Raw genomic sequence first — 25,161 nt, 5'->3', positions numbered from 1 at the left:
CACCAGTGGCCAGGAACGCTAAAAATCTCCCGGCATGCACCAGTGGCCAGGAACGCTAAAAATCTCCCAGCATGCACCAGTGGCCAGGACTGCTATCTCCCGGCATGCACCAGTGGCCAGGAACGCTAAATCTCCCGGCATTCACCAGTGGCCAGGAACGCTAAATCTCCTGGCATGCACCAGTGGCCAGGAACGCTAAATCTCCCGGCATGCACCAGTGGCCAGGAACGCTAAATCTCCCGGCATGCACCAGTGGCCAGGAACGCTTAATCTCCCGGCATGCACCAGTGGCCAGGAACGCTAAATCTCCCGGCATGCACCAGTGGCCAGGAACGCTAAATTTCCCGGCATGCACCAGTGGCCAGGAACGCTAAATCTCCCAGCATGCACCAGTGGCCAGGAACGCTAAATCTCCCGGCATGCACCAGTGGCCAGGAACGCTAAAAATCTCCCAGCATGCACCAGTGGCCAGGAACGCTAAATCTCCCGGCATGCACCAGTGGCCAGGAACGCTAAATCTCCCGGCATGCACCAGTGGCCAGGAACGCTAAATCTCCCGGCATTCACCAGTGGCCAGGAACGCTTAATCTCCCGGCATGCACCAGTGGCCAGGAACGCTAAATCTCCCGGCATGCACCAGTGGCCAGGAACGCTAAATCTCCCGACATGCACCAGTGGCCAGGAACGCTAAATCTCCCGGCATGCACCAGTGGCCAGGAACGCTAAATCTCCCGGCATGCACCAGTGGCCAGGAACACTAAATCTCCCGGCATGCACCAGTGGCCAGGAACGCTAAATCTCCCGGCATGCACCAGTGGCCAGGAACGCTAAATCTCCCGGCATGCACCAGTGGCCAGGAAAGGACCAGTGGCCAGGAAAGGTAAATCTCCCGGCATGCACCAGTGGCCAGGAACAGTAAATCTCCCGGCATGCACCAGTGGCCAGGAACGGTAAATCTCCCAGCATTCATCAGTGGCCAGGAACGCTAAATCTCCTGGCATGCACCAGTGGCAAGGAACGCTAAATCTCCCAGGATGCACCAGTGGCCACTAACGCTAAATCTCCCGGCATGCACCAGTGGCCAGGAACGCTAAATTTCCCGGCATGCACCAGTGGCCAGGAACACTAAATCTCCCGGCATGCACCAGTGGCCAGGAACGCTAAATCTCCCGGCATGCACCAGTGGCCAGGAACGGTAAATCTCCCGGCATGCACCAGTGGCCAGGACCGCTAAATCTTCCGGCATGCACCAGTGGCCAGGAAAGGTAAATCTCCCGGCATGCACCAGTGGCCAGGAACAGTAAATCTCCCGGCATGCACCAGTGGCCAGGAACGGTAAATCTCCCAGCATTCATCAGTGGCCAGGAACGCTAAATCTCCTGGCATGCACCAGTGGCAAGGAACGCTAAATCTCCCAGGATGCACCAGTGGCCACTAACGCTAAATCTCCCGGCATGCACCAGTGGCCAGGAACGCTAAATTTCCCGGCATGCACCAGTGGCCAGGAACGCTAAATCTCCCGGCATGCACCAGTGGCCAGGAACGCTAAATCTCCCAGCATGCACCAGTGGCCCGGAACGCTAAATCTCCCGGCATGCACCAGTGGCCAGGAACGCTAAATTTCCTGGACTGCACTAGCAGTCAAGAATGATGAATCTCTGGGCATGCACAAGGCACTGTGAACACCACATCTCCTGGCACACACCAGGGACACGCTGGACTTGCGGGCACTTTGAACCCCGACCTTGTAGCATTGACAGGTGCAAGATGAATGCCCTCATGGAGATGGGGGCTACAGAGCAGCCTCCATAGGAGAGTTCATTTAATTCTGCCCCTCACATAACACACATCATTTACAAACATGCCTTACAGGAAGGTTTTGTTTAAAATACCTTCTTTTATATGAAGTGGTCAGGTTGCTTTAAAGTGCTAATTAAACTATTAATAAAAAAAAAAAAATACTGGGGCCCACTAGACCACTAAGGATTTCAAGGAATGCGATTTTGGCCCCTGCAATCCCTGGATGAAATTGCTCTGAAAATGCTGCAGGTTTAACAATTGTGATTTCTGCAAATCATTGGAATCATTGCCATAGGCTTTCATTAGTCTAGTGCTTCTGGAAATGCCTGCAAAAACAGAAATTGCTGCTGAAACAACTCTAGTGGGCTCCACAAAACATGTCCAACCTACATTTCCGATCTTACTCAGAGGTACACACCTAGCCGCTCACTCCGCTCTTCCAATGAACTTCGCCTAACCGCCCCCCCGCATCACCTAGTCCCATGCACGCCTCCAGGACTTCTCAAGAGCTGCTCCAACACTATGGAACTCCCTACCTCCACCATCTTCAAGAAAGCCCTCAAAACTCACCTTTTCACTCTGTCCTACTACCCCGCACAAGTGCTCTAAACCCACAGCTGAACTCTGGTCCCCTACCTTTCGTGTCCTTGCCTTTCCCTCTAGATTGTAAGCCTTCGGGCAGGGTCCTCCTCCTTTTGTGTCCTACCTGATCATGCGCCTCCATTACTGTGAACCCATGCTATACATCTGAGTGAACCTAACTTGCCTAATCTCCATGCTCCATCCAGTGACTAAGCATTACCTTGTACTCATACTGTGGTCTTTCTTCTATTCATGTATTGTCATTTTGCTGTATGTCACCCCTAAATATTGTCTGTAACCTAAACTAATGTCCAGCGCTGGGTAATATGTTGGTGCTTTATAAATACAATAAATAAATAATGCCTAAGGGATGTTTTATACTGCAGGTGTCTTGCTGCATCTTGCAATCTGTTTGCAACAAATGACAAAACGACATGAATAAAACAACAGAAATCGTAGGGCATGTTTTATCCTGGTGTGATCCATTTTTTATCCAATTTATACTGGTGTGATTAATTCATGATCAGATTTTGCCTGATCGCACACGTCCAGTATGCTGCATTATTTCTGTGTTTCTAGCCTCCAGTATAAATCGTGAAATGCAGTCACAGCAAAATCATATTGTAAAAAAACGTATTGTGTTTTTTCAGTGTAATACTGCCCAAAAGGGTTTTCAGTGATGCTGGCCCCACCTTCTTCCATCTCCACTCTGATGACCTTTGCACTTGAGCAAGGCCCAAAGGACAAAAAGGGGGGCCAACAGCACAGACATTTAGGAAAGCAAAAACATATGATCTGCATACTCATTCTAGGTCATTGAGATGCAATAACCAGGAAAGTAGTACTGTTTAAGAGACATCCTTTCCATTTCTCTGACTTAGGGTTAATTTTATAGAACACTTGTGCCAGCAGCACCAGAGAGCTCTTCTCAAGCCAGAAACATGCAGATTATCCTATTGGTAGTACAAATTAAATGCATTTCACTAATGAGCAAAATGGACTTTTCACAGTCCACGAAATGGACTTTTGCAGTGCTGCAATATTTTTTTTTTCTAAACATAGTGACAAGGTTTTTTTTTTTTTTAAATAACAGTAAAAAACCCCAAATACAGTAATGCTTTCCGTCTGCCACTCCTTGCATTATACGTAGAACCTACAGAACTGTGGTGTAAACACAGTGGCATGTAACTCTTAAAGGATATATCTCTCATAGATAGAACGTGCACTTTCTATTTCCTTGTAACGAAGTTCAAAATTGATGTAGGAATGCCACGCTTGCTCCTCCGGCTGCCAATCCATCCAGCGCTCAAACACTTGCCTGGTACCCGCTACATTGCCCAGCATCTCCTCCATGTAGGTGTATTTGTACCTATTAAGTGAAAATAAGCACATGTCCAAATAAGCCACATTTCTAGAGAGGTCTACATCTGGCGTTCCATCATATAAAATACACAATTACATACCAGAACTGGTTGACTCTGGGTAGGACGGTGATAGCTCGATCCCAGATATTACGTGCATGGTTAACCTGGCGGTTCTTCATCTCCATCTCTGCATACTTCAACCATAATGTAATATTCCGGTGGTCCACATCCAACGCCCTTTCGTATATAGATCGGGCCCTATGAAGACAAAGACCAACTGTAACTTTTAATAAAAAACTTTTTATAAGGCTATCCTGAAAGCCATCAGATTGCAAATGATCACTTGCACAATAATTTACACATCAATGAAGTATCCGCAAATTATTATTATTTAGTAATAAAGAAATCACAAATAAAAACATAAAAAATGTAAACCCCAATTTACATACCTCTGAACCTCTTTCAGGCTTTCTTCCCATTGTGCATACTTTATCCAGTTACTTATAACAGTTCTGTTTTTCCTTATATTATCTTCAAAGGTCTGGATGTGGAAAACAAATTATATCAGAATAGATTATTTTGGCACAGACAGCACAGCAGACTTTCATAAAACAGGTGGTGGGTGCTGTACATATTGCAGATTAACGTTACATTACACAGTGTGGATTGCTAGTTACTTTTACGTTACACAGTTGAGGGCCAGTACAGCTTGGGGGAAGAACGAGTTCCTGTGCCTGGATGTCCTGGTAGAGAAAGTCCTGAAGCAGCGCCCCGATGGGAAAAGGTTAAGGTAGCAGCTGCCAGGATGGGTGGGATCGTTTGCAGTCCTCGCTGCCCTGGATTGCAGTCTGGAGAAGTACAGGAGGTCTAGAGATGGGGGGGGTTCTTATAATCTTCCCTTCAGCTTTGATGACTCTCTGGAGCATGTGCTTGTCCCTAGCAGAGCTGCCCGCATACCATAAGATGATGCAGGAGCAGATCATTTCAATCTCCTGGTGGTAGGCTTTTTTTACCACTCTTGTCCAAAACTAATCAGCTATTATTATAAACTTATATATAACATTATATCCTGATATCGCATGGGCCTGGCTGTAACAATGTATGCCGGGAGATGCAGTCCATCAATGTTGGGAGACTTAATCACACTGCTGGACTACATATCCTGCCATGCATTGCAGTGGCTGCACAATATCACCAGACACTTCAATCTCCAGCAGCTGTGGCATAACGCGGGGGATGGGCAGGAAGCAGCCCCCCTGAAGGTAACTAAATGTGCTCGCCGCCTCCACAATAGACCACTCCAATTATGAACTTCCTTTAGGGGGAGGCTCATTTCATATCATCTTTAACTGAACCGTCAAGTTAATTTGACGTTATCTGCATCGTGACGCAACAGATAAGCTTACCGCAGAAGGTTTTCATTATCAATTATCTTCCATAGTTAAATCTCTGCGTTTTTTTTCCTGCATGGGAGCTGACATTTTTCTGGTGAAGTCAACAGTGCACAGAGTAGGGAAAATACACAGCAATTTTTTTAAGCATGCTGTGTATAGCATATCAAATGTATATATATTTAACAGGGTTAATAGTCATCACTTCACTCACATCACTAATATTAAACTGGGCTTCTGAGTATTCAATCTTTTGTCTTATTTTAAAACTTTCTCAGGAGCAAGGTGTACTTTAAAGCGGTCTGAAAGCCAGCATTTCTACTTTGCTCTAAAAGATTCCTCACAGCTTGAAAGCTTTTTTTTTTTTTTTTAGCAGAACATCACTGAAATGGTTCAACAAAGCACTTTGTCCTGCTATTCAGCTTCAAATCTGCATCCAAACTGGAGAACAGTATCTTTGTTTGCATTCCAATGTTGATAGATAAACACAGTGTAACAAGTGAAAAGGAGCTCTCTGTCAAGCACACAAACCGCTCAGAACAGCTAACTAGAAGATGTTAATATATAATAAAAAGCAGTATGAATAAAATGCAATGGCAGGTTTCAGGGCAAGATAAACTACACTTTGGAAACTTGTAATTTGTAAACAGACAATATTACTTATGCACAAAAGCAAATATGATAACTGTATGAGTAATAAAAAGTAGGAAAACACATTTTTATTGAATGTTATGTCGGAGTTTCAGACCACTTTAAGGGGAAGTAAACCACATTATACAGTTGCATAGATTTACCTTCCTTTTCCTTAGTTTGTAGTCGTTTAGTTCCTCTTCATCTGTTATCTTCTGTTTCGGAGGAGGGGGCAGTAACTCAAGCTCTCTTTCCTTGGCTTCTCTCAGCAACTGTTCCGCTGTGATCTGGACTTCAGCAGGAGCTTTATTTTTTACCTGCACAAGACAAGAGGACATGTTTAGCATTCACATACATCAAACCACCTGGATAGTGTAATGGTTAAGGGCTCTGCCTCTGACACAGGAGACCTGGGTTCAAATCTCGGCTCTGCCTGTTCAGTAAGCCAGCACCTATTCAGTAAGGAGTTTCTTGGGCAAGTCTTCCTAACACTGCTGCTGCCTACTGAGTGCGCTCTAGTGGCTGCCTCGCAAGCGCTTTGAGTCTGACAGGAGAAGGGCGCTAAATACTGCAATTAATTCCATTATTCTGGCAGCAGTTACTCTGCAGTCTCTCTTCATAACATTTATGATATTCGAATTATTTGACAATATTAACAAATATAAAAGTTTAGCGGCTGTACTGAGATTTTGGACAATCTATGATGATCAGCAGCTGAAAAGGGCTGGACTCAAAAACAGCACTGAAGCACTGACCATGGCAGCAGGAGAACAGGCCCTGTGCACCTCAAAGAAACTCCAACACCTAGTGGCAGGGTGTATGATGCTAGCAGGAACAGCACCCACTCAGCAGCAGGGCTGTGCAGTCAGAGTAATTTTGGGTACCTGGAGTTGGAATAAACTGAGGAGTTGAAGTCAGATGATTTTTGAACCAAATCCATATCCTTTGTAAAAATTAGACTAAGGAGTCGGAGCAATTTTGGGTGCCTGGAGTCGGAGGTTTCATAAACTGAGGAGTCAGAGTCAGTTGATTTTTGTACCGACTCCACAGCCTGCTCAGCAGCACACTCAAATAGCTACCATCAAATACAGGAACATCTGCAAAGTATATGGAGTAGACCAGTGGTTTCCAAGTTTTTTAGACCAAAGAGTGAGCAAGGGCAAAACAAATTGGGGCATAACTTAAAAGTACCTCAATAAAACAAAAAATCAAATTCTATATTCAGCCAAAATCCAGAGATATACAAATAATACCAATGACCCGAAGATTATCAATGGCTTGTACACATTACTGGTATATCAAAGGAAAGCCAAATTCCAACAATGAATGACACAATTATGCAGTGCTACCACCCCCAAACATTATAATTAGGCAGCGTGTCCGTCCATACATCAAAATTAGACAGCGGGACAAAAATAATTAAGTAACGAGCTGTGAAATAATATTTAGAATGCCCCCCAAAATAAAATAGCCCTCAAATAAAACAGGTAGACTGCACCCCCCCCCCCCCCCATAGTATAGGTAGAAAACACCCTCAAACACAAACACAAACACACACACACACACACACACTAATAAAAATGTAGGTTGAGTGCACCCCCCCCTAGTATTATGCAGAGTGTTTGTGTCCCTCAAATAGCATAGGCAGAGAGTATGCCAAATATCAGGCGCAGTGCCCCCCAAATATAAGGATGAGATCTGCCCAATTGAGCAGAGCGATTTCCAAATATTAAGCAGTGTTGCCCCTACGAAGCAGACCATTCAATGTTAAGGGACGATTCCACTCCATGAGGCAGACTAACCCCCAAATATTAAGCAGCATGTCTTTTAAGGTGCCCACCAGTTAAGCAGAGTGACCTCTAGTTATAGATTCTCTATAGATTCTTCCGCCAACCAGGCAGACTAAACCCCCAATTCTCACCCCAGTTATGCACAGTGACCCCCTAAAAGTGATCCAGGGTTTCCCCTGAAAGATTAGGCCGAGTTCCATCCGCATTAGGCAGAGTGAATCATGCACAATACGGCAGTGTAACCCCCAAAAGTCAAGCATTTCCCCCCTCCCATTACGCAAAGCGATCTCCAAATATTAGATATACACACCTACCTAACAACTGATGTTGCCTACGGGGAATAGGGAGCCTATCCCCATGGGCAGCATCGCTAGGCCAGCCTCTACAGACGCTTGTCAGCTGTGCAGCTGAAAACGCGTTCTGTTGCTATGGGGGGCTGAGTTGAGGGACAATGGAGTGGTGGGTGCAGATTGTTTGCCAAGTGGCTGTTGCTGTTCAGGAGCCTCTGCTCCACATGCCTGACTATTGGCTTAGGCAGTCCTTATCTGACTTTATTTAGGAGTTCCACTTCCCCTTTAAAAAGAACACTGCCCAGGTTTCTTCCCTCGATGAAAGAATACCAATACTCCCACGTGCCTCACTGAAGACCTGGGTGATGCAGCGTGGCGTATATTAATGTGCTACTCCACATTAGTCCTCTTATATGCCTACACCATACTAACGGAGAACGGGTGATGCAGCCCCATATATGATAATGCTAGGGCACATACGCAATTGCTATTTTGTGGTGCTTCAGAGAACCACTTAAAGGCTTGGCAAGCTGTAGTTGGGTCCCACTGGGTAAAAACCTCCAAAGTGAAGATGGGAGATGCCACAGAAGGTCGTGGAAAATAAATGGTCTAAGGGTACATACACATGCAATTTTGATTAATCAATATCACTGACTAATTTAAGCACCTCCACGTAGCATGAGATCCAACAGATTTTGAATACTATAACCATATTGTGTAGGTAAGGTCTTGTACTACATGGGACTGGCAAAAATGTCCAATCAAAACTGACTGTGTATACACATGTTAAGATCCTGATCCAGACAGACAAATGGGTACTGGCAGCAGACTTCACAACAGAAGATAGCGCTTGTAAGAAATAAAGCAGCGGCATGTGATGGCAACATCAGGAGTATGAAAAGCTGGAAAAATGGCAAAAAAAATGAACTAGAGATGATGTGGAAAGTAAAGGACAATGGTTCCAGTAGCAGTGGCTCAAGGCACTGACGCTGAAGCTGGAGGGACAGCGGCGTAGCTGGGCTTTCAAGCACCCGGGGACAAATTGGGCATGGCCACACATCAGAATGTGGTCATGGGTGGAGCCAAATGTACAAATGCTGTTTAAATAGCCAAATGTGCCCCCCTTCCCCTCATTTAGATAGCCAGATCTACCCCCTATAGTTATCCAGATGTGCCCCCCTTGTTCTGCTGCTGTTAACACTTCTGCACTTCTCTGCAGAGGGTGGGCGAAAAGCAGGGGCACTTCGGGAAGCCAGCAAGCTGCTTCTCACTCACCTGGGGGTGCGGTGGCAAAACTCTGCACCTCCTTACAGTGCTGCGTCCGGGAACATGTGCCCCGGAGCAGTGCTTTTCAGCGCTGCTAGATTTGGGCGCAGCCGGCACCTCCATAGACTACAATAGGGATCATTCCTATTGCAGCGCTCAGTGAGTAACGTCGGAGCCGGCAGAAGACGTTGCTGAAGTTGCTTAAAAACATAATAATTCGGCCTCCAGCAATCGCTGGAAGCCGAATTATTTCATTCCCCCACTATCCATGGCGGCCTGGAGGGGGAATAGTAATTAAATCGGCCCGGACTTGTGCAGAAGCAGGATCAGCCTTATACCGCTGTATCCTGCGCCCAAGTCTACCGGCGCCAATTTCAAATGTACTCCATGTACCCCCCCCCCTTGCCCAGCCATAGCTACACTTCTGAGGGGCGCCTCCATCAGATCCCAGGAACATCAGACATTTCTGCATAAAAAGTGTGGTGTTATGCTGGGCACACACAATGCTATATGCTGTCTGGATCAGCAGGAATTAAAGGATTATTTCCGTCATGTCCGATCTGCTCAAGTTTGATAATGGGATCAATTTTCCGAAGTTAGCACGGGAAAAATCAATCCTGTTATCGATCAGGAGCAGTTTTCACATGTAAACACGATGCAACTTCCAGTCAGATCACCCATTGCTCGTACAGGAAATTGCATCGTGTGTACCCAGCATTAGAAACAGCTAAGGGACTGTAAAGTACCCTGAAGCTCCCAGGCCTTTGACTGGTAGAGAATCCAAGCTCGTAAAAAAAAAAAACATATGCCACCCACGTGGAGTTAGGAAATAAGTAATATTTTACAACATACATATTTCTTAATGACTAAGAAAGTCAGATCTCACTAATTAGTGCTAAAACTATGAGACAATATTACTGCACAGTCTACAGTAACACTGGGAGTGGGGGGCAGTGACTGCTCTGGGGACACCCATGAAGCCAGATTACGTGTCACCTCTCCTCTACCCACCTTTGCCACTTTCGGTATCCGCTGCTTCCCTGCCGCTGTGGACGCCATGTTTCCCCCGGTTCACGTCCACTCTAGCCTAGACTCAGAGTACACAACACACCGGAACGTCCGCACCGTACGTCCTTCCGTACGACTGACGTCAGAATGTCTCAGCACTGGAGGCTGAACACACACTGTTCCTGCACACGGCGGCCATGATTGTGAAGACCTTGGCATGCAACTTGTGCATTTTAATGATTTGATAGCAAAAAACCTCCAGCTTCGCTGTTCACCCAAGTCATACATGACATGTGAATGTCCTCAGCGGAGTTGTAGCTCTGCATTCTGCTTGCTGTAGCGCCTGTGTCACTTTCTCAGAGTGCAGGCGGCCATGTTTCTGTAGACTGAAATACAGCGCAGCTCAGGTGGATGACGTTGACTGTTGCCATAGCTACTACAGCGTCCTTTCCATAAGGGCTGTGTTGGGAAATCTGTTCTTTCTGCATTTGCTTATCAAGAGGAGGAAAGACAGAAGCACAGCGAGGTAATAATAATGATGGTTCTGTTTCTTCGAATGAGGTGAATTTTGGATTCTTCCAAGATGTTATTATTATTTAATATTTTTATAGTGCTGACATCTTCCGCAGTGCTTTACGGAGTATACAGTATATAGTCTTGTTACTATACAATACAATAACATTTCTATAGCGCTTTTCTCCCATAGGACTCAAAGCGCTTAGGCTCTCTCAGATTCAGTAATTGGTAGTAGGATGATGTATTCACACAACAAAAGTTATATTTCTGCAAATGCCAAACTGAACAGGTGGGTTTTCAGGCCGGATTTAAACACGTCCAGGGATGGAGCTGTCTTGATCTGTTGAGGTAAGGCGTTCCAAAACATAGGGGCAGCATGACAGAAGGCTCTGGGACCAAAAGTTTCCAAGTGGACTCTGGGTACGACTAGATTATTAGAACCTGTGGATCTGAGAATGCGGGGATTGTTACGCAGCTGCAACATTTCTTTCATGTATCCAGGGCCCAGATTATTCAGTGATTTAAATGTCAGTAGGCCGATCTTGAATAGGACCCTCCATTCTATAGGTAGCCAGTGAAGGGAGTGTAGGACTGGCGTTATGTGGCAGTGATGGGGTTGGTTGGTTAGCAGTCTGGCAGCAGTATTCTGTATCAGCTGTAGGCGTTACAAGTCCTTTTTTTGGAAGGCCAGTGTAGAGAGCATTGCAGTAGTCCAGTCGGGAGGTAATCAAGGCATGAACTAAGGTTGGTAGATCTTCTGGGGGGATGAGGTGCTTGATTTTTGCAATGTTCTTAAGGTGAAAATAGGATGATTTCATCACAGCAGAGAGGGGCTCACAATCTAATCCCTAACAGGTGAAGTTTCATACTTGTCATTTCTGCTAAATATTTTGTAACAATATTCAACCTTCATCCACAGCTACTGTAATGATCTGTAAATTATCACTGTGCAAATTATCAATAAAAAAACTTAAAGATAACCTAAAGTCAAAAAAAAAATGAGATTAACTCACCTGGGGCTTCCCTCAGCCCCCTGCAGACGATTGATGCCCTCGCAGCTCCGGTCCGATGCTTCTGGACCTGCCGACGACGACTTCCGGTTTCACCGTCACCGGCAGACAGGCATAGGGACGCGAGTGATTGTTCGCGTTCCCAGCCTGTATATCGCCCCCTATGCTGCTATTGCGACTAGGAGGCGCAAGCATAGGGGGCGATATACAATCACTCGCGTTCCCATGCCTGTCGGCCGGTGACGGCGAAACCGGAAGTCGTCGCCGGCGGGTCCAGAAGTATCGGACCGGAGCTGCGAGGGCACCGATCGTCTGCAGGGGGCTGAGGGAAGCCCCAGGTGAGTTAATCTCATTTTTTTTGTTGCCTTTAGGTTCACTTTAAAGTGGAACTTTAATACAAACCATCATTTAAAACTGCATTTTGTGTTCAATTATGTTATCTTTGACTAATAGTTAACGGTTTTTGATGAGCAGAAACATTTAAGTGTGACAAACATGCAAAAGAATAAGAAATCAGTAAGGGGGCAAATAGTTTTTCACACCACTGTATTTCCACTGGTCTAATGTCCATTCCTTGAGTTCTTTAGCCCAAACAAGTCTCTTCTGCTTGTGTGGCATTGAACTGGTCTCTAATCTGAGCTGCTGTTAACCTGCGATTTCTGAGGCTGGTGACTCGGATGAATTTATCCTCCGCAGCAGAGGTGACTCTTGGTCTTCCTTTCCCGGGGCGGTCGCATGTGAGCCGGTTTCTTTGTAGCGTTTGATGGTTTTTGAGACTGCACTTGGGGGCACTTTCAAAGTTTTCCCAATTTTTCGGACTGACTGACTTTCATTTCTTAAAGTAATGATGGCCACTCGTTTTTCTTTACTTAGCTGCTTTTATCTTGCTATAATACAAATTCTAACAGTCTATTCAGTAGGACTATCAACTGTGTATCCACCTGACTTCTCCACAACGCAACTGATGGTCCCAACCCTATTTATAAGGCAAGGAATTCCACGTATTAAACCTGACAGGGCACACCTGTGAAGTGAAAACCATTTCAGGTGACTACCTCTTGAAGCTCATCAAGAGAATGCCAAGGGTGTGCAAAGCAGTAATCAAAGCAAAAGATGACTACTTTGAAGAACCTAGAATATGACATATTTTCAGTTGTTTCACACTTTTTGGTTATGTACTATACTTCCACATGTGTTAATTCATAGTTTGGATGCCTTCAGTATGAATCTACAATGTTCATAGTCATGAAAATAAAGAAAACTCTTTGAATGAGAAGGTGTGTCCAAACTTTTGGTCTGTACTGTATATATATATATACAGAGAGAGCTGTATATATATATACAGAGAGAGAGAGAGAGAGAGAGAGAGAGAGAGAGAGTTATTCAGTTAAAGGGGCACAATGGCGATAACTGTTAAAATTTTAAATATGTGCAAACACATACAAATAAGAAGTACGTTTTTTCCAGAGTAAAATGAGCCATAAATTACTTTTCTCCTGTGTTGCTGTCACTTACAGTAGGTAGTAGAAATCTGACAGTAGCTACAGGTTTTGGACTAGTCCATCTCTTCATAGAGGATTCTCACCAAGGCTTTTATTCTTTATAAAGATATTCCCTAAAAAGGATTTAAACAATGATGCTGACCAGCTTCCCTACTCGCTACACAGTTTTTTGGCAGCTGGACAGAGCAACTGCCATTCACTAAGTGCTTTTGTAAATAAATAAATCCCTGAGAATCCCCTATGAAGAGATGGAGTAGTCCAAAACCTGTCGCTTCTGTCAGATTTCTACTACTTACTGGAAGTGACAGCAACATAGGAGAAAAGTAATTTATGGCTCATTTTACTCTGGAAAAAAAGTACTTCCTATTTGTTTATGTTTGCACACATTTAAAATTTTAAAATTTTTCGCCATAGTGCCCCTTTAAAGAGTAACTGTCAGGCTGCAGAAGCTAATTTAAACCTCTATTCTCCTGTGTTAAACAGTTTAGACAGAAGCCAAAAAGACATTACTAAAGATAAAAATCTCTCTTACATTTAATGTGTGCTTATCAGCAAAGCTAAGCTCCTAAGGAGGACGCAAGCCGCATTCCATACTGCAAAGCATTCTGGGGCCCTCCCCTCGGCTGCTAAGGAGAAGACGGGATCAAGTTTCAGCAGCTTCTAACTCAGTCCAGCCACAGCACAGATAAATCTCCGGGAAGAGTACTCTGCAGGAGTCCGCTATTGTTCCTAGCCACATGGCTCATTAATATTCACTGCACACTGTGTTATTCTGTAAGAGCTCCTCTGTGATCAGAAGCAGGCAGGACATGACGACACATTTGGCTTCACAAACATGGAACCTGCCATGGGCTGTCAGGAGCATCATTCTCTGCATATACTATATAAAAATTCTGTGAAATCCAAACGTGGACAGTGAAATGCATATGTAATGTAAGTACAGCCAATCTTTAGCTACTGATATATGTGTTTATTTTCTCTGAGACCTTATACCTAACAGCTCCTCTTTAAAACTCACCTCTCTGATCAAGATCAGCCCATTATCTGAATTTGATGAGTAAAGAAGGAGGCACTCCAATGGCTTATAAACTTTGGTTTATCAAATCTCAGCAATACACAACATGTTTCAGCCTCAATGTTAAGTAGAGGAAAATTGCTCTAAAAAGCGCTGAACATAACGATTTTCCAAGCGCTTTTCTGGTACAATTAACCCTTCGCACACTCACATGCAAATGTTCAAACAAATGCATATACAGATTTACTCATCCAGGCACAACTGTTATCCCTACAGCTAAATTAAAAGCCAGGGTTTTAGTTCACAGAAGAATGCATTCTTATGCTTAGTCACCTATACTGCGCAGAAGTACCCAGGTAAACATAGGTGTCCTAACTCTGGCCCTGTAACATGCATAGTGCAGACATGCAAACACATTCATTGCATCAAACCTATCAATGGATTAGGAGCACACATCCTAACTTATCATTGACCCCTGTGGCTAGGGTCCAATTCGGTGCACTCCCCCTTCCCCTGTATGTTTGTCAGCATGCAGACAGCTTATGCTGGTGTATGCGCATGGTGCACATGGAAACATAATGTTAGCTCCCTTGTGCGATTGGTAAGATGCACTGTCTTTCCCAGGAGAGGAAGTTAGGATGTGTGCTCCTAATCCATTGATAGGTTTGATGCAATGAATGTGTTTGCATGTCTGCACTATGCATGTTACAGGGCCAGAGTTAGGACACCTATGTTTACCTGGGTACTTCTGCGCAGTATAGGTGACTAAGCATAAGAATGCATTCTTCTGTGAACTAAAACCCTGGCTTTTAATTTAGCTGTAGGGATAACAGTGGTGCCTGGATGAGTAAATCTGTGAATGCATTTGTTTGAACATTTGCATGTGAGTGTGCGAAGGGTTAATTGATTTTTTCTGTTTCTAGCCACACCCCCTTCAGCACCTCCCTTTCCCTAATAATTTATTTAATGTCCTAACTAGAGGCGATGTGCCTGGATGTATGTATGTTTATTCTTATCATTGACCCCTGTGGCTAGGGTCCAATTCGGTGCACTCCCCCTTCCCCTGTATGTTTGTCAGCATGCAGACAGCTTATGCTGGTGTATGCGCATGGTGCACATGGACACATAATGTTAGCTCCCTTGTGCGATTGGTAAGATGCACTGTCTTTCCCAGGAGAGGAAGTTAGGATGTGTGCTCCTAATCCATTGATAGGTTTGATGCAATGAATGTGTTTGCATGTCTGCACTATGCATGTTACAGGGCCAGAGTTAGGACACCTATGTTTACCTGGGTACTTCTGCGCAGTATAGGTGACTAAGCATAAGAATGCATTCTTCTGTGAACTAAAACCCTGGCTTTTAATTTAGCTGTAGGGATAACAGTTGTGCCTGGATGAGTAAATCTGTGAATGCATTTGTTTGAACATTTGCATGTGAGTGTGCGAAGGGTTAATTGTTTTTTTCTGTTTCTAGCCACACCCCCTTCAGCACCTCCCTTTCCCTAATAATTTATTTAATGTCCTAACTAGAGGCGATGTGCCTGGATATATGTATGTTTATTCTTATCATTGACCCCTGTGGCTAGGGTCCAATTCGGTGCACTCCCCCTTCCCCTGTATGTTTGTCAGCATGCAGACAGCTTATGCTGGTGTATGCGCATGGTGCACATGGACACATAATGTTAGCTCCCTTGTGCGATTGGTAAGATGCACTGTCTTTCCCAGGAGAGGAAGTTAGGATGTGTGCTCCTAATCCATTGATAGGTTTGATGCAATGAATGTGTTTGCATGTCTGCACTATGCATGTTACAGGGCCAGAGTTAGGACACCTATGTTTACCTGGGTACTTCTGCGCAGTATAGGTGACTAAGCATAAGAATGCATTCTTCTGTGAACTAAAACCCTGGCTTTTAATTTAGCTGTAGGGATAACAGTTGTGCCTGGATGAGTAAATCTGTGAATGCATTTGTTTGAACATTTGCATGTGAGTGTGCGAAGGGTTAATTGATTTTTTCTGTTTCTTGCCACACCCCCTTCAGCACCTCCCTTTCCCTAATAATTTATTTAAAGAGAATCTGTATTGTTAAAATCGCACAAAAGTAAACATACCAGTGTGTTAGGGGACATCTCCTATTACCCTCTGTCACAATTTCGCCGCTCCCCGCCGCATTAAAAGTAGTCAAAAACAGTTTTAAAAAGTTTGTTTATAAACAAACAAAATGGCCACCAAAACAGGAAGTAGATTGATGTACAATATGTCCACACATAGAAAATACATCCATACACAAGCAGGCTGTATACAGCTTTCCTTTTGAATCTCAAAAGATCATTTGTGTGTTTACCTTCTGTCCCCTTCTTCTCTCATGCACTGAACATTACAGGCTTCCTGCAGACAGCTCTGCATGTGCCTGTGTTTGTAATTCCTCAGTATGTGTCAGCCAGCTACTTTCACAGCCTAACAGAGGAGGATTTTTATCCAGCTCTCTTCTATCACTGATAAGATAGCAGAGAAGCTGCTGACTTATGTAAAAAAAACACACACTGGAGTGTGCAGAGAGGAACAGACCAGCACGGAAGAGTTGGCAGCCTTCCAGACACAGGCCGACAAGTCTGACAAGGGAAAGATACATTGATTTATTACAGAGACCGTGATAGTACAAAGTGCTGCAGTGAGCCAGAACAGATTAGAATAGGTTTAGGGACTTGTAGGATGGTAGAAAAAACGTTGTAATTTTTGTTACAGAGTCACTTTAATGTCCTAACTAGAGGCGATGTGCCTGGATATATATATGTTTATTCTTATCATTGACCCCTGTGGCTAGGGTCCAATTCGGTGCACTCCCCCTTCTCCTGTATGTTTGTCAGCATGCAGACAGCTTATGCTGGTGTATGCGCATGGTGCACATGGACACATAATGTTAGCTCCCTTGTGCGATTGGTAAGATGCACTGTCTTTCCCAGGAGAGGAAGTTAGGATGTGTGCTCCTAATCCATTGATAGGTTTGATGCAATGAATGTGTTTGCATGTCTGCACTATGCATGTTACAGGGCCAGAGTTAGGACACCTATGTTTACCTGGGTACTTCTGCGCAGTATAGGTGACTAAGCATAAGAATGCATTCTTCTGTGAACTAAAACCCTGGCTTTTAATTTAGCTGTAGGGATAACAGTTGTGCCTGGATGAGTAAATCTGTGAATGCATTTGTTTGAACATTTGCATGTGAGTGTGCGAAGGGTTAATTGATTTTTTCTGTTTCTAGCCACACCCCCTTCAGCACCTCCCTTTCCCTAATAATTTATTGAATGTCCTAACTAGAGGCGATGTGCCTGGATATATGTATGTTTATTCTTATCATTGACCCCTGTGGCTAGGGTCCAATTCGGTGCACTCCCCCTTCCCCTGTATGTTTGTCAGCATGCAGACAGCTTATGCTGGTGTATGTGCATGGTGCACATGGACACATAATGTTAGCTCCCTTGTGCGATTGGTAAGATGCACTGTCTTTCCCAGGAGAGGAAGTTAGGATGTGTGCTCCTAATCCATTGATAGGTTTGATGCAATGAATGTGTTTGCATGTCTGCACTATGCATGTTACAGGGCCAGAGTTAGGACACCTATGTTTACCTGGGTACTTCTGCACAGTATAGGTGACTAAGCATAAGAATGCATTCTTCTGTGAACTAAAACCCTGGCTTTTAATTTAGCTGTAGGGATAACAGTTGTGCCTGGATGAGTAAATCTGTGAATGCATTTGTTTGAACATTTGCATGTGAGTGTGCGAAGGGTTAATTGATTTTTTCTGTTTCTTGCCACACCCCCTTCGGCACCTCCCTTTCCCTAATAATTTATTTAATGTCCTAACTAGAGGCGATGTGCCTGGATATATGTATGTTTATTCTTATCATTGACCCCTGTGGCTAGGGTCCAATTCGGTGCACTCCCCCTTCCCCTGTATGTTTGTCAGCATGCAGACAGCTTATGCTGGTGTATGTGCATGGTGCACATGGACACATAATGTTAGCTCCCCTGTGCGATTGGTAAGATGCACTGTCTTTCCCAGGAGAGGAAGTTAGGATGTGTGCTCCTAATCCATTGATAGGTTTGATGCAATGAATGTGTTTGCATGTCTGCACTATGCATGTTACAGGGCCAGAGTTAGGACACCTATGTTTACCTGGGTACTTCTGCGCAGTATAGGTGACTAAGCATAAGAATGCATTCTTCTGTGAACTAAAACCCTGGCTTTTAATTTAGCTGTAGGGATAACAGTTGTGCCTGGATGAGTAAATCTGTGAATGCATTTGTTTGAACATTTGCATGTGAGTGTGCGAAGGGTTAATTGATTTTTTCTGTTTCTTGCCACACCCCCTTCAGCACCTCCCTTTCCCTAATAATTTATTTAATGTCCTAACTAGAGGCGATGTGCCTGGATATATGTATGTTTATTCTTATCATTGACCCCTGTGGCTAGGGTCCAATTCGGTGCACTCCCCCTTCCCCTGTATGTTTGTCAGCATGCAGACAGCTTATGCTGGTGTATGCGCATGGTGCACATGGACACATAATATTAGCTCCCTTGTGCGATTGGTAAGATGCACTGTCTTTCCCAGGAGAGGAAGTTAGGATGTGTGCTCCTAATCCATTGATAGGTTTGATGCAATGAATGTGTTTGCATGTCTGCACTATGCATGTTACAGGGCCAGAGTTAGGACACCTATGTTTACCTGGGTACTTCTGCGCAGTATAGGTGACTAAGCATACGAATGCATTCTTCTGTGAACTAAAACCCTGGCTTTTAATTTAGCTGTAGGGATAACAATTGTGCCTGGATGAGTAAATCTGTGAATGCATTTGTTTGAACATTTGCATGTGAGTGTGCGAAGGGTTAATTGATTTTTTCTGTTTCTAGCCACACCCCCTTCAGCACCTCCCTTTCCCTAATAATTTATTTAATGTCCTAACTAGAGGCGATGTGCCTGGATATATGTATGTTTATTCTTATCATTGACCCCTGTGGCTAGGGTCCAATTCGGTGCACTCCCCCTTCCCCTGTATGTTTGTCAGCATGCAGACAGCTTATGCTGGTGTATGCGCATGGTGCACATGGACACATAATGTTAGCTCCCTTGTGCGATTGGTAAGATGCACTGTCTTTCCCAGGAGAGGAAGTTAGGATGTGTGCTCCTAATCCATTGATAGGTTTGATGAAATGAATGTGTTTGCATGTCTGCACTATGCATGTTACAGGGCCAGAGTTAGGACACCTATGTTTACCTGGGTACTTCTGCGCAGTATAGGTGACTAAGCATAAGAATGCATTCTTCTGTGAACTAAAACCCTGGCTTTTAATTTAGCTGTAGGGATAACAGTTGTGCCTGGATGAGTAAATCTGTGAATGCATTTGTTTGAACATTTGCATGTGAGTGTGCGAAGGGTTAATTGATTTTTTCTGTTTCTAGCCACACCCCCTTCAGCACCTCCCTTTCCCTAATAATTTATTTAATGTCCTAACTAGAGGCGATGTGCCTGGATATATGTATGTTTATTCTCATCATTGACCCCTGTGGCTAGTGTCCAATTCGGTGCACTCCCCCTTCCCCTGTATGTTTGTCAGCATGCAGACAGCTTATGCTGGTGTATGCGCATGGTGCACATGGCTACATAATGTTAGCTCCCTTGTGCGATTGGTAAGATGCACTGTCTTTCCCAGGAGAGGAAGTTAGGATGTGTGCTCCTAATCCATTGATAGGTTTGATGCAATGAATGTGTTTGCATGTCTGCACTATGCATGTTACAGGGCCAGAGTTAGGACACCTATGTTTACCTGGGTACTTCTGCGCAGTATAGGTGACTAAGCATAAGAATGCATTCTTCTGTGAACTAAAACCCTGGCTTTTAATTTAGCTGTAGGGATAACAGTTGTGCCTGGATGAGTAAATCTGTGAATGCATTTGTTTGAACATTTGCATGTGAGTGTGCGAAGGGTTAATTGTTTTTTTCTGTTTCTAGCCAAACCCCCTTCAGCACCTCCCTTTCCCTAATAATTTATTTAATGTCCTAACTAGAGGCGATGTGCCTGGATATATGTATGTTTATTCTTATCATTGACCCCTGTGGCTAGGGTCCAATTCGGTGCACTCCCCCTTCCCCTGTATGTTTGTCAGCATGCAGACAGCTTATGCTGGTGTATGCGCATGGTGCACATGGACACATAATGTTAGCTACCTTGTGCGATTGGTAAGATGCACTGTCTTTCCCAGGAGAGGAAGTTAGGATGTGTGCTCCTAATCCATTGATAGGTTTGATGCAATGAATGTGTTTGCATGTCTGCACTATGCATGTTACAGGGCCAGAGTTAGGACACCTATGTTTACCTGGGTACTTCTGCGCAGTATAGGTGACTAAGCATAAGAATGCATTCTTCTGTGAACTAAAACCCTGGCTTTTAATTTAGCTGTAGGGATAACAGTTGTGCCTGGATGAGTAAATCTGTGAATGCATTTGTTTGAACATTTGCATGTGAGTGTGCGAAGGGTTAATTGATTTTTTCTGTTTCTAGCCACACCCCCTTCAGCACCTCCCTTTCCCTAATAATTTATTTAATGTCCTAACTAGAGGCGATGTGCCTGGATATATGTATGTTTATTCTTATCATTGACCCCTGTGGCTAGGGTCCAATTCGGTGCACTCCCCCTTCTCCTGTATGTTTGTCAGCATGCAGACAGCTTATGCTGGTGTATGCGCATGGTGCACATGGACACATAATGTTAGCTCCCTTGTGCGATTGGTAAGATGCACTGTCTTTCCCAGGAGAGGAAGTTAGGATGTGTGCTCCTAATCCATTGATAGGTTTGATGCAATGAATGTGTTTGCATGTCTGCACTATGCATGTTACAGGGCCAGAGTTAGGACACCTATGTTTACCTGGGTACTTCTGCGCAGTATAGGTGACTAAGCATAAGAATGCATTCTTCTGTGAACTAAAACCCTGGCTTTTAATTTAGCTGTAGGGATAACAGTTGTGCCTGGATGAGTAAATCTGTGAATGCATTTGTTTGAACATTTGCATGTGAGTGTGCGAAGGGTTAATTGATTTTTTCTGTTTCTAGCCACACCCCCTTCAGCACCTCCCTTTCCCTAATAATTTATTTAATGTCCTAACTAGAGGCGATGTGCCTGGATATATGTATGTTTATTCTTATCATTGACCCCTGTGGCTAGGGTCCAATTCGGTGCACTCCCCCTTCCCCTGTATGTTTGTCAGCATGCAGACAGCTTATGCTGGTGTATGCGCATTGTGCACATGGACACATAATGTTAGCTACCTTGTGCGATTGGTAAGATGCACTGTCTTTCCCAGGAGAGGAAGTTAGGATGTGTGCTCCTAATCCATTGATAGGTTTGATGCAATGAATGTGTTTGCATGTCTGCACTATGCATGTTACAGGGCCAGAGTTAGGACACCTATGTTTACCTGGGTACTTCTGCGCAGTATAGGTGACTAAGCATAAGAATGCATTCTTCTGTGAACTAAAACCCTGGCTTTTAACCTCCTTGGCGGTAACCCCGTGTGTGACACGGGGTAAGCCGCCGGAGGGTGCCGCTCAGGCCCTGCTGGGCCGATTTTAATAATTTTTTTTTTGCTGGACGCAGCTAGCACTTTGCTAGCTGCGCCAGCACTCTGACCGCCGCCGGCCCCTTTGCGATCGCCGCTATCTGCTGCGGCGCGGGCCCCCCCCCCCCCTCCAGACCCCAGCGCTGCCTGGCCAATCAGTGCCAGGCAGCGCCGAGGGGTGGCCCGGGACTCCCAATGACGTCCCGACGTCAGTGACGTCGGTGACGTCATCCCGCCCCGTCGCCATGGCGACGGGGGAAGCCCTCCAGGAAATCCCGTTCTATGAACGGGATTTCCTGATCGGAGATCGCCGAAGGCGATCGAAGCGGGCGGGGGGGTGCCGCTCAGCAGCGGCTATCATGTAGCGAGCCCTCGGCTCGCTACATGATTAAAAAAAATTTTTTTTAAAAAAAACCTGCTGCGCTCCCTCCTGGCGGTATTTTTCATACCGCCAAGGAGGTTAATTTAGCTGTAGGGATAACAGTTGTGCCTGGATGAGTAAATCTGTGAATGCATTTGTTTGAACATTTGCATGTGAGTGTGCGAAGGGTTAATTGATTTTTTCTGTTTCTAGCCACACCCCCTTCAGCACCTCCCTTTCCCTAATAATTTATTCAATGTCCTAACTAGAGGCGATGTGCCTGGATATATGTATGTTTTTTCTGGTACAATTGTTAACTTTTAGGTCAAACTGTAAAAAAAAAAAAAATACACCAAAATGCTCGCTAGGCATATCTAGAAAATCGCTAGGCACATACGTCAAATCGATTTGAAAAAACACTTAAAAACCGTCTAGCGTTTGCGATTACGCTAGCTCTTTTAGGTGTGCACCAGCCCTTAGTGGCAGAGGATCAGCAGGACAGCCAGGCAACTAGTATTGCTTAAAAGGATATAAATATGGCAGCCTCCATATCCCTTTCACTTCAGTTCTCCTATAAGGTACTTTATTCCCCCCTTGAACTGGGGCAAAAAAAAGATGACTTTTACTTGTCTTGTTTAGTTGTCTATTTAACTGCTGTAAGAAGAGCGCTAAACACTCACAAAATCGCTTTATGCGGCGATTGCGTTTTTAAAAGAATAAATGCATTAGTTCTTTTCCGGGTCAAAGAGTTCACTTCCTGACTAACGTCAGGAAGTGAAAAAACAGAATCACTCTGCAAAAGCGCTTACAAAAGTGCTTTGCACAAAATCGTAGCGCGCAGTGGCGTGCTGGGAGGGGGAAAAAAACTCACAAAAAAATCAAAAATCGCTACCGTCAGCGATTTCGTTTTTAGATGTGAACAGAACCTTAAAGGGGAACTGAAGTAAGAGGTATACAGAGGCTGCCATATTTATTTCCTTTTAATCAATACCAGTTACCTGGCAGCCCTGCTGGTCTATTTCTCTGCAGTAGTATCTGAATAACACCAAAAACAAGCATGCAGCTAATCTTGTCAGATCTGACTTAAAGTCTGAAACACCTGATCTGCTGCATGCTTGTTCATGGGCTATGGCTAATAGTATTAGAGGCAGAGGATCAGCAGGGCGGCCAGGCAACTGGTATTGCTTAAAAGGAAATAAACATGGCAGCCTCCATATACCTCTCTCTTCAGTTCCCCTTAAACTGTTGTTTTGGTTTATAAGATGTGGGGAACCTTTGAGGTGTGTTTTCCTATCTATACAGTAAGAAATGTGTCCCTTTTGCTTTTCAGTGCTATCCTATTCAATCATGACTATCCTGACCTCAGTAAGTGGCACAGCTGAAGAGGTGACTGTGAGAAGAACAGAGTCTCTTGATGTTCATGGTATCGCTGAGCTTAAAACAACATCCACACAAAGCATATTTGGAAATGTGAATGTGATATATCTGCTGTAAGTGCATTCTCCGGGATTGTTTTATCTAAGGCCGGGTTCACACTGGCGTTAAAAAAACTTCCGTTCCTTGATCGGAACGGAACAGATCCTAATGGATGTGAATGGATCCAATGTTAAGCTGTGGATCCATTCACATCCATCCATTCAAATGAATCCCTTCCTCACGATCCGCTGAACAGAATGCAAGTTTCTGCAGCACCAATGTTTCCGGACCGCTGAGCCCAGCAGAACGGGAACGGAAGCTGAAGCGCTGCATTGGGGGCAATGAGAAAACGGAACGTTTCTTCACACTAGTGAAGACACGGACTATTCTAAATAGAAAAATACACTTTGAGGGTGGGGGTCTGGGTGGGATGTAGGGAAGTGGAACGTAAGCAGTGGAACGGAAACAGAGTGAATACGGATCTGATCGACAGGCTAACAGATCTGTTTTCACTGACCCGTTTGCCACTCCAATGCAGGCCCAGATTTACCATAAGGCAATGTAGGCACGTGCCTACAGGCGCCTGATGATGAATAGGCGGCTCACTCCCCTCCCCTCCCTCCCTCCTTCACTATGCAGAGTCCTGATGAGAGTGTAAATGAGAGGTTACTCACCAGCTCTCTGCATTCCACTTACGAGATCTCCATTCAGTCAGGGGCACCTCTAGCTACTTAATACTGGGGTTCCTCTAGCGACCTAATACTTGAGGACACTTCTAGCTACTTAATACTGAGATTCCTCTAGCCAGGCCCGATTTTAGGGCCGTGCGGCCAGTGCCGCCGCCCGGGGCGCTTTTGGAAGGTGGGCGCTGAAATGGAGGGGGGAGCCGGAGCCGCGGGGAGGGCAGCCCGACCTCTCCTTCCCTCTCCTGGGCCGCCCTCCATGCTCCCCCCCTCAGATGCAGAGCGCAGCAGCAGCCAGGGAGGGAGCGCTGTATACAACATACCTCCCTGCGTTCCAAGCGCTGCTCTCTCGCCGCTGGTCTCTTCCTCTCTGCCTATACGATGATACACACGCTGGTTCCGGCTAAACAGGAACCAGCGTGTGTATCGTATAGGCAGAGAGGAAGAGACCGGCGGCGAGAGAGCAGCGCTTGGAGCCAAGCAGGTGAGTTGTATACAGCGCTTCCTGCTGCGCTCGCTCTGCATCTGAGGGGGGAGCATGGAGGGCGGCCCAGGAGAGGGAGGGAGAGGTCGGGCTGCCCTCCCCGCGGCTCCGGCTCCCCCCTCCATTATGGGGGACAGCTACCTATCTAATCTACCCTGGGGGGCACCTACCTAATCTAACCTACGCTGGGGGGCACCTACCTAATCTAACCTACGCTGGGGGGCAGCTACCTATCTAACCTATCCTGGGGGGAGCCACCTAATCTAACCTACGCTGGGGGGCAGCTACCTAATCTAACCTATACAGGGGGGCAGCTACCTAATCTAACCTACGCTGGGGGGCACCTACCTATCTAACCTATACTGGGGGGCACCTACCTAATCTAACCTACACTGGGGGGCACCTACCTAATCTAACCTACACTAGGGGGCACATACC

At 45.1% G+C, this 25,161-nt stretch overlaps 2 protein-coding genes across 4 annotated transcripts in view; one reads left to right on the top strand and one right to left on the bottom strand.

The window, feature by feature from the left end:
• Positions 1-10,450, bottom strand: part of CRNKL1 (crooked neck pre-mRNA splicing factor 1) — a 37,079-nt gene extending 26,629 nt beyond the window's left edge. Inside the window, exons 1-5 of the mRNA XM_068232442.1 lie at positions 10,125-10,450; positions 5,932-6,084; positions 4,196-4,287; positions 3,846-4,004; positions 3,585-3,751 (exon numbers count right to left, since the gene is read on the bottom strand). Coding sequence (XP_068088543.1) covers positions 3,585-3,751; positions 3,846-4,004; positions 4,196-4,287; positions 5,932-6,084; positions 10,125-10,172 — 619 coding nt within the window. The 5' untranslated portion in view covers positions 10,173-10,450. The remainder of the gene's footprint in view (positions 1-3,584; positions 3,752-3,845; positions 4,005-4,195; positions 4,288-5,931; positions 6,085-10,124) is intronic.
• CFAP61 (cilia and flagella associated protein 61) overlaps positions 10,277-25,161 on the top strand; it is a 399,007-nt gene continuing 384,122 nt past the window's right edge. For 2 of the 3 annotated variants that reach the window (XM_068232439.1, XM_068232441.1), the window contains exons 1-2: positions 10,277-10,647; positions 23,471-23,630. In XM_068232439.1, the coding sequence (XP_068088540.1) occupies positions 23,488-23,630 (143 nt within the window). In that variant the 5' untranslated portion in view covers positions 10,277-10,647; positions 23,471-23,487. The remainder of the gene's footprint in view (positions 10,648-23,470; positions 23,631-25,161) is intronic. The other variant, XM_068232438.1, reaches the window with a different exon arrangement.

This window comes from Hyperolius riggenbachi, chromosome 4 (assembly GCF_040937935.1).
Source record: "Hyperolius riggenbachi isolate aHypRig1 chromosome 4, aHypRig1.pri, whole genome shotgun sequence".
In the NCBI taxonomy this organism is placed as follows: domain Eukaryota; kingdom Metazoa; phylum Chordata; class Amphibia; order Anura; family Hyperoliidae; genus Hyperolius; species Hyperolius riggenbachi.
This window is presented reverse-complemented; position numbering and strand designations above follow the sequence as displayed.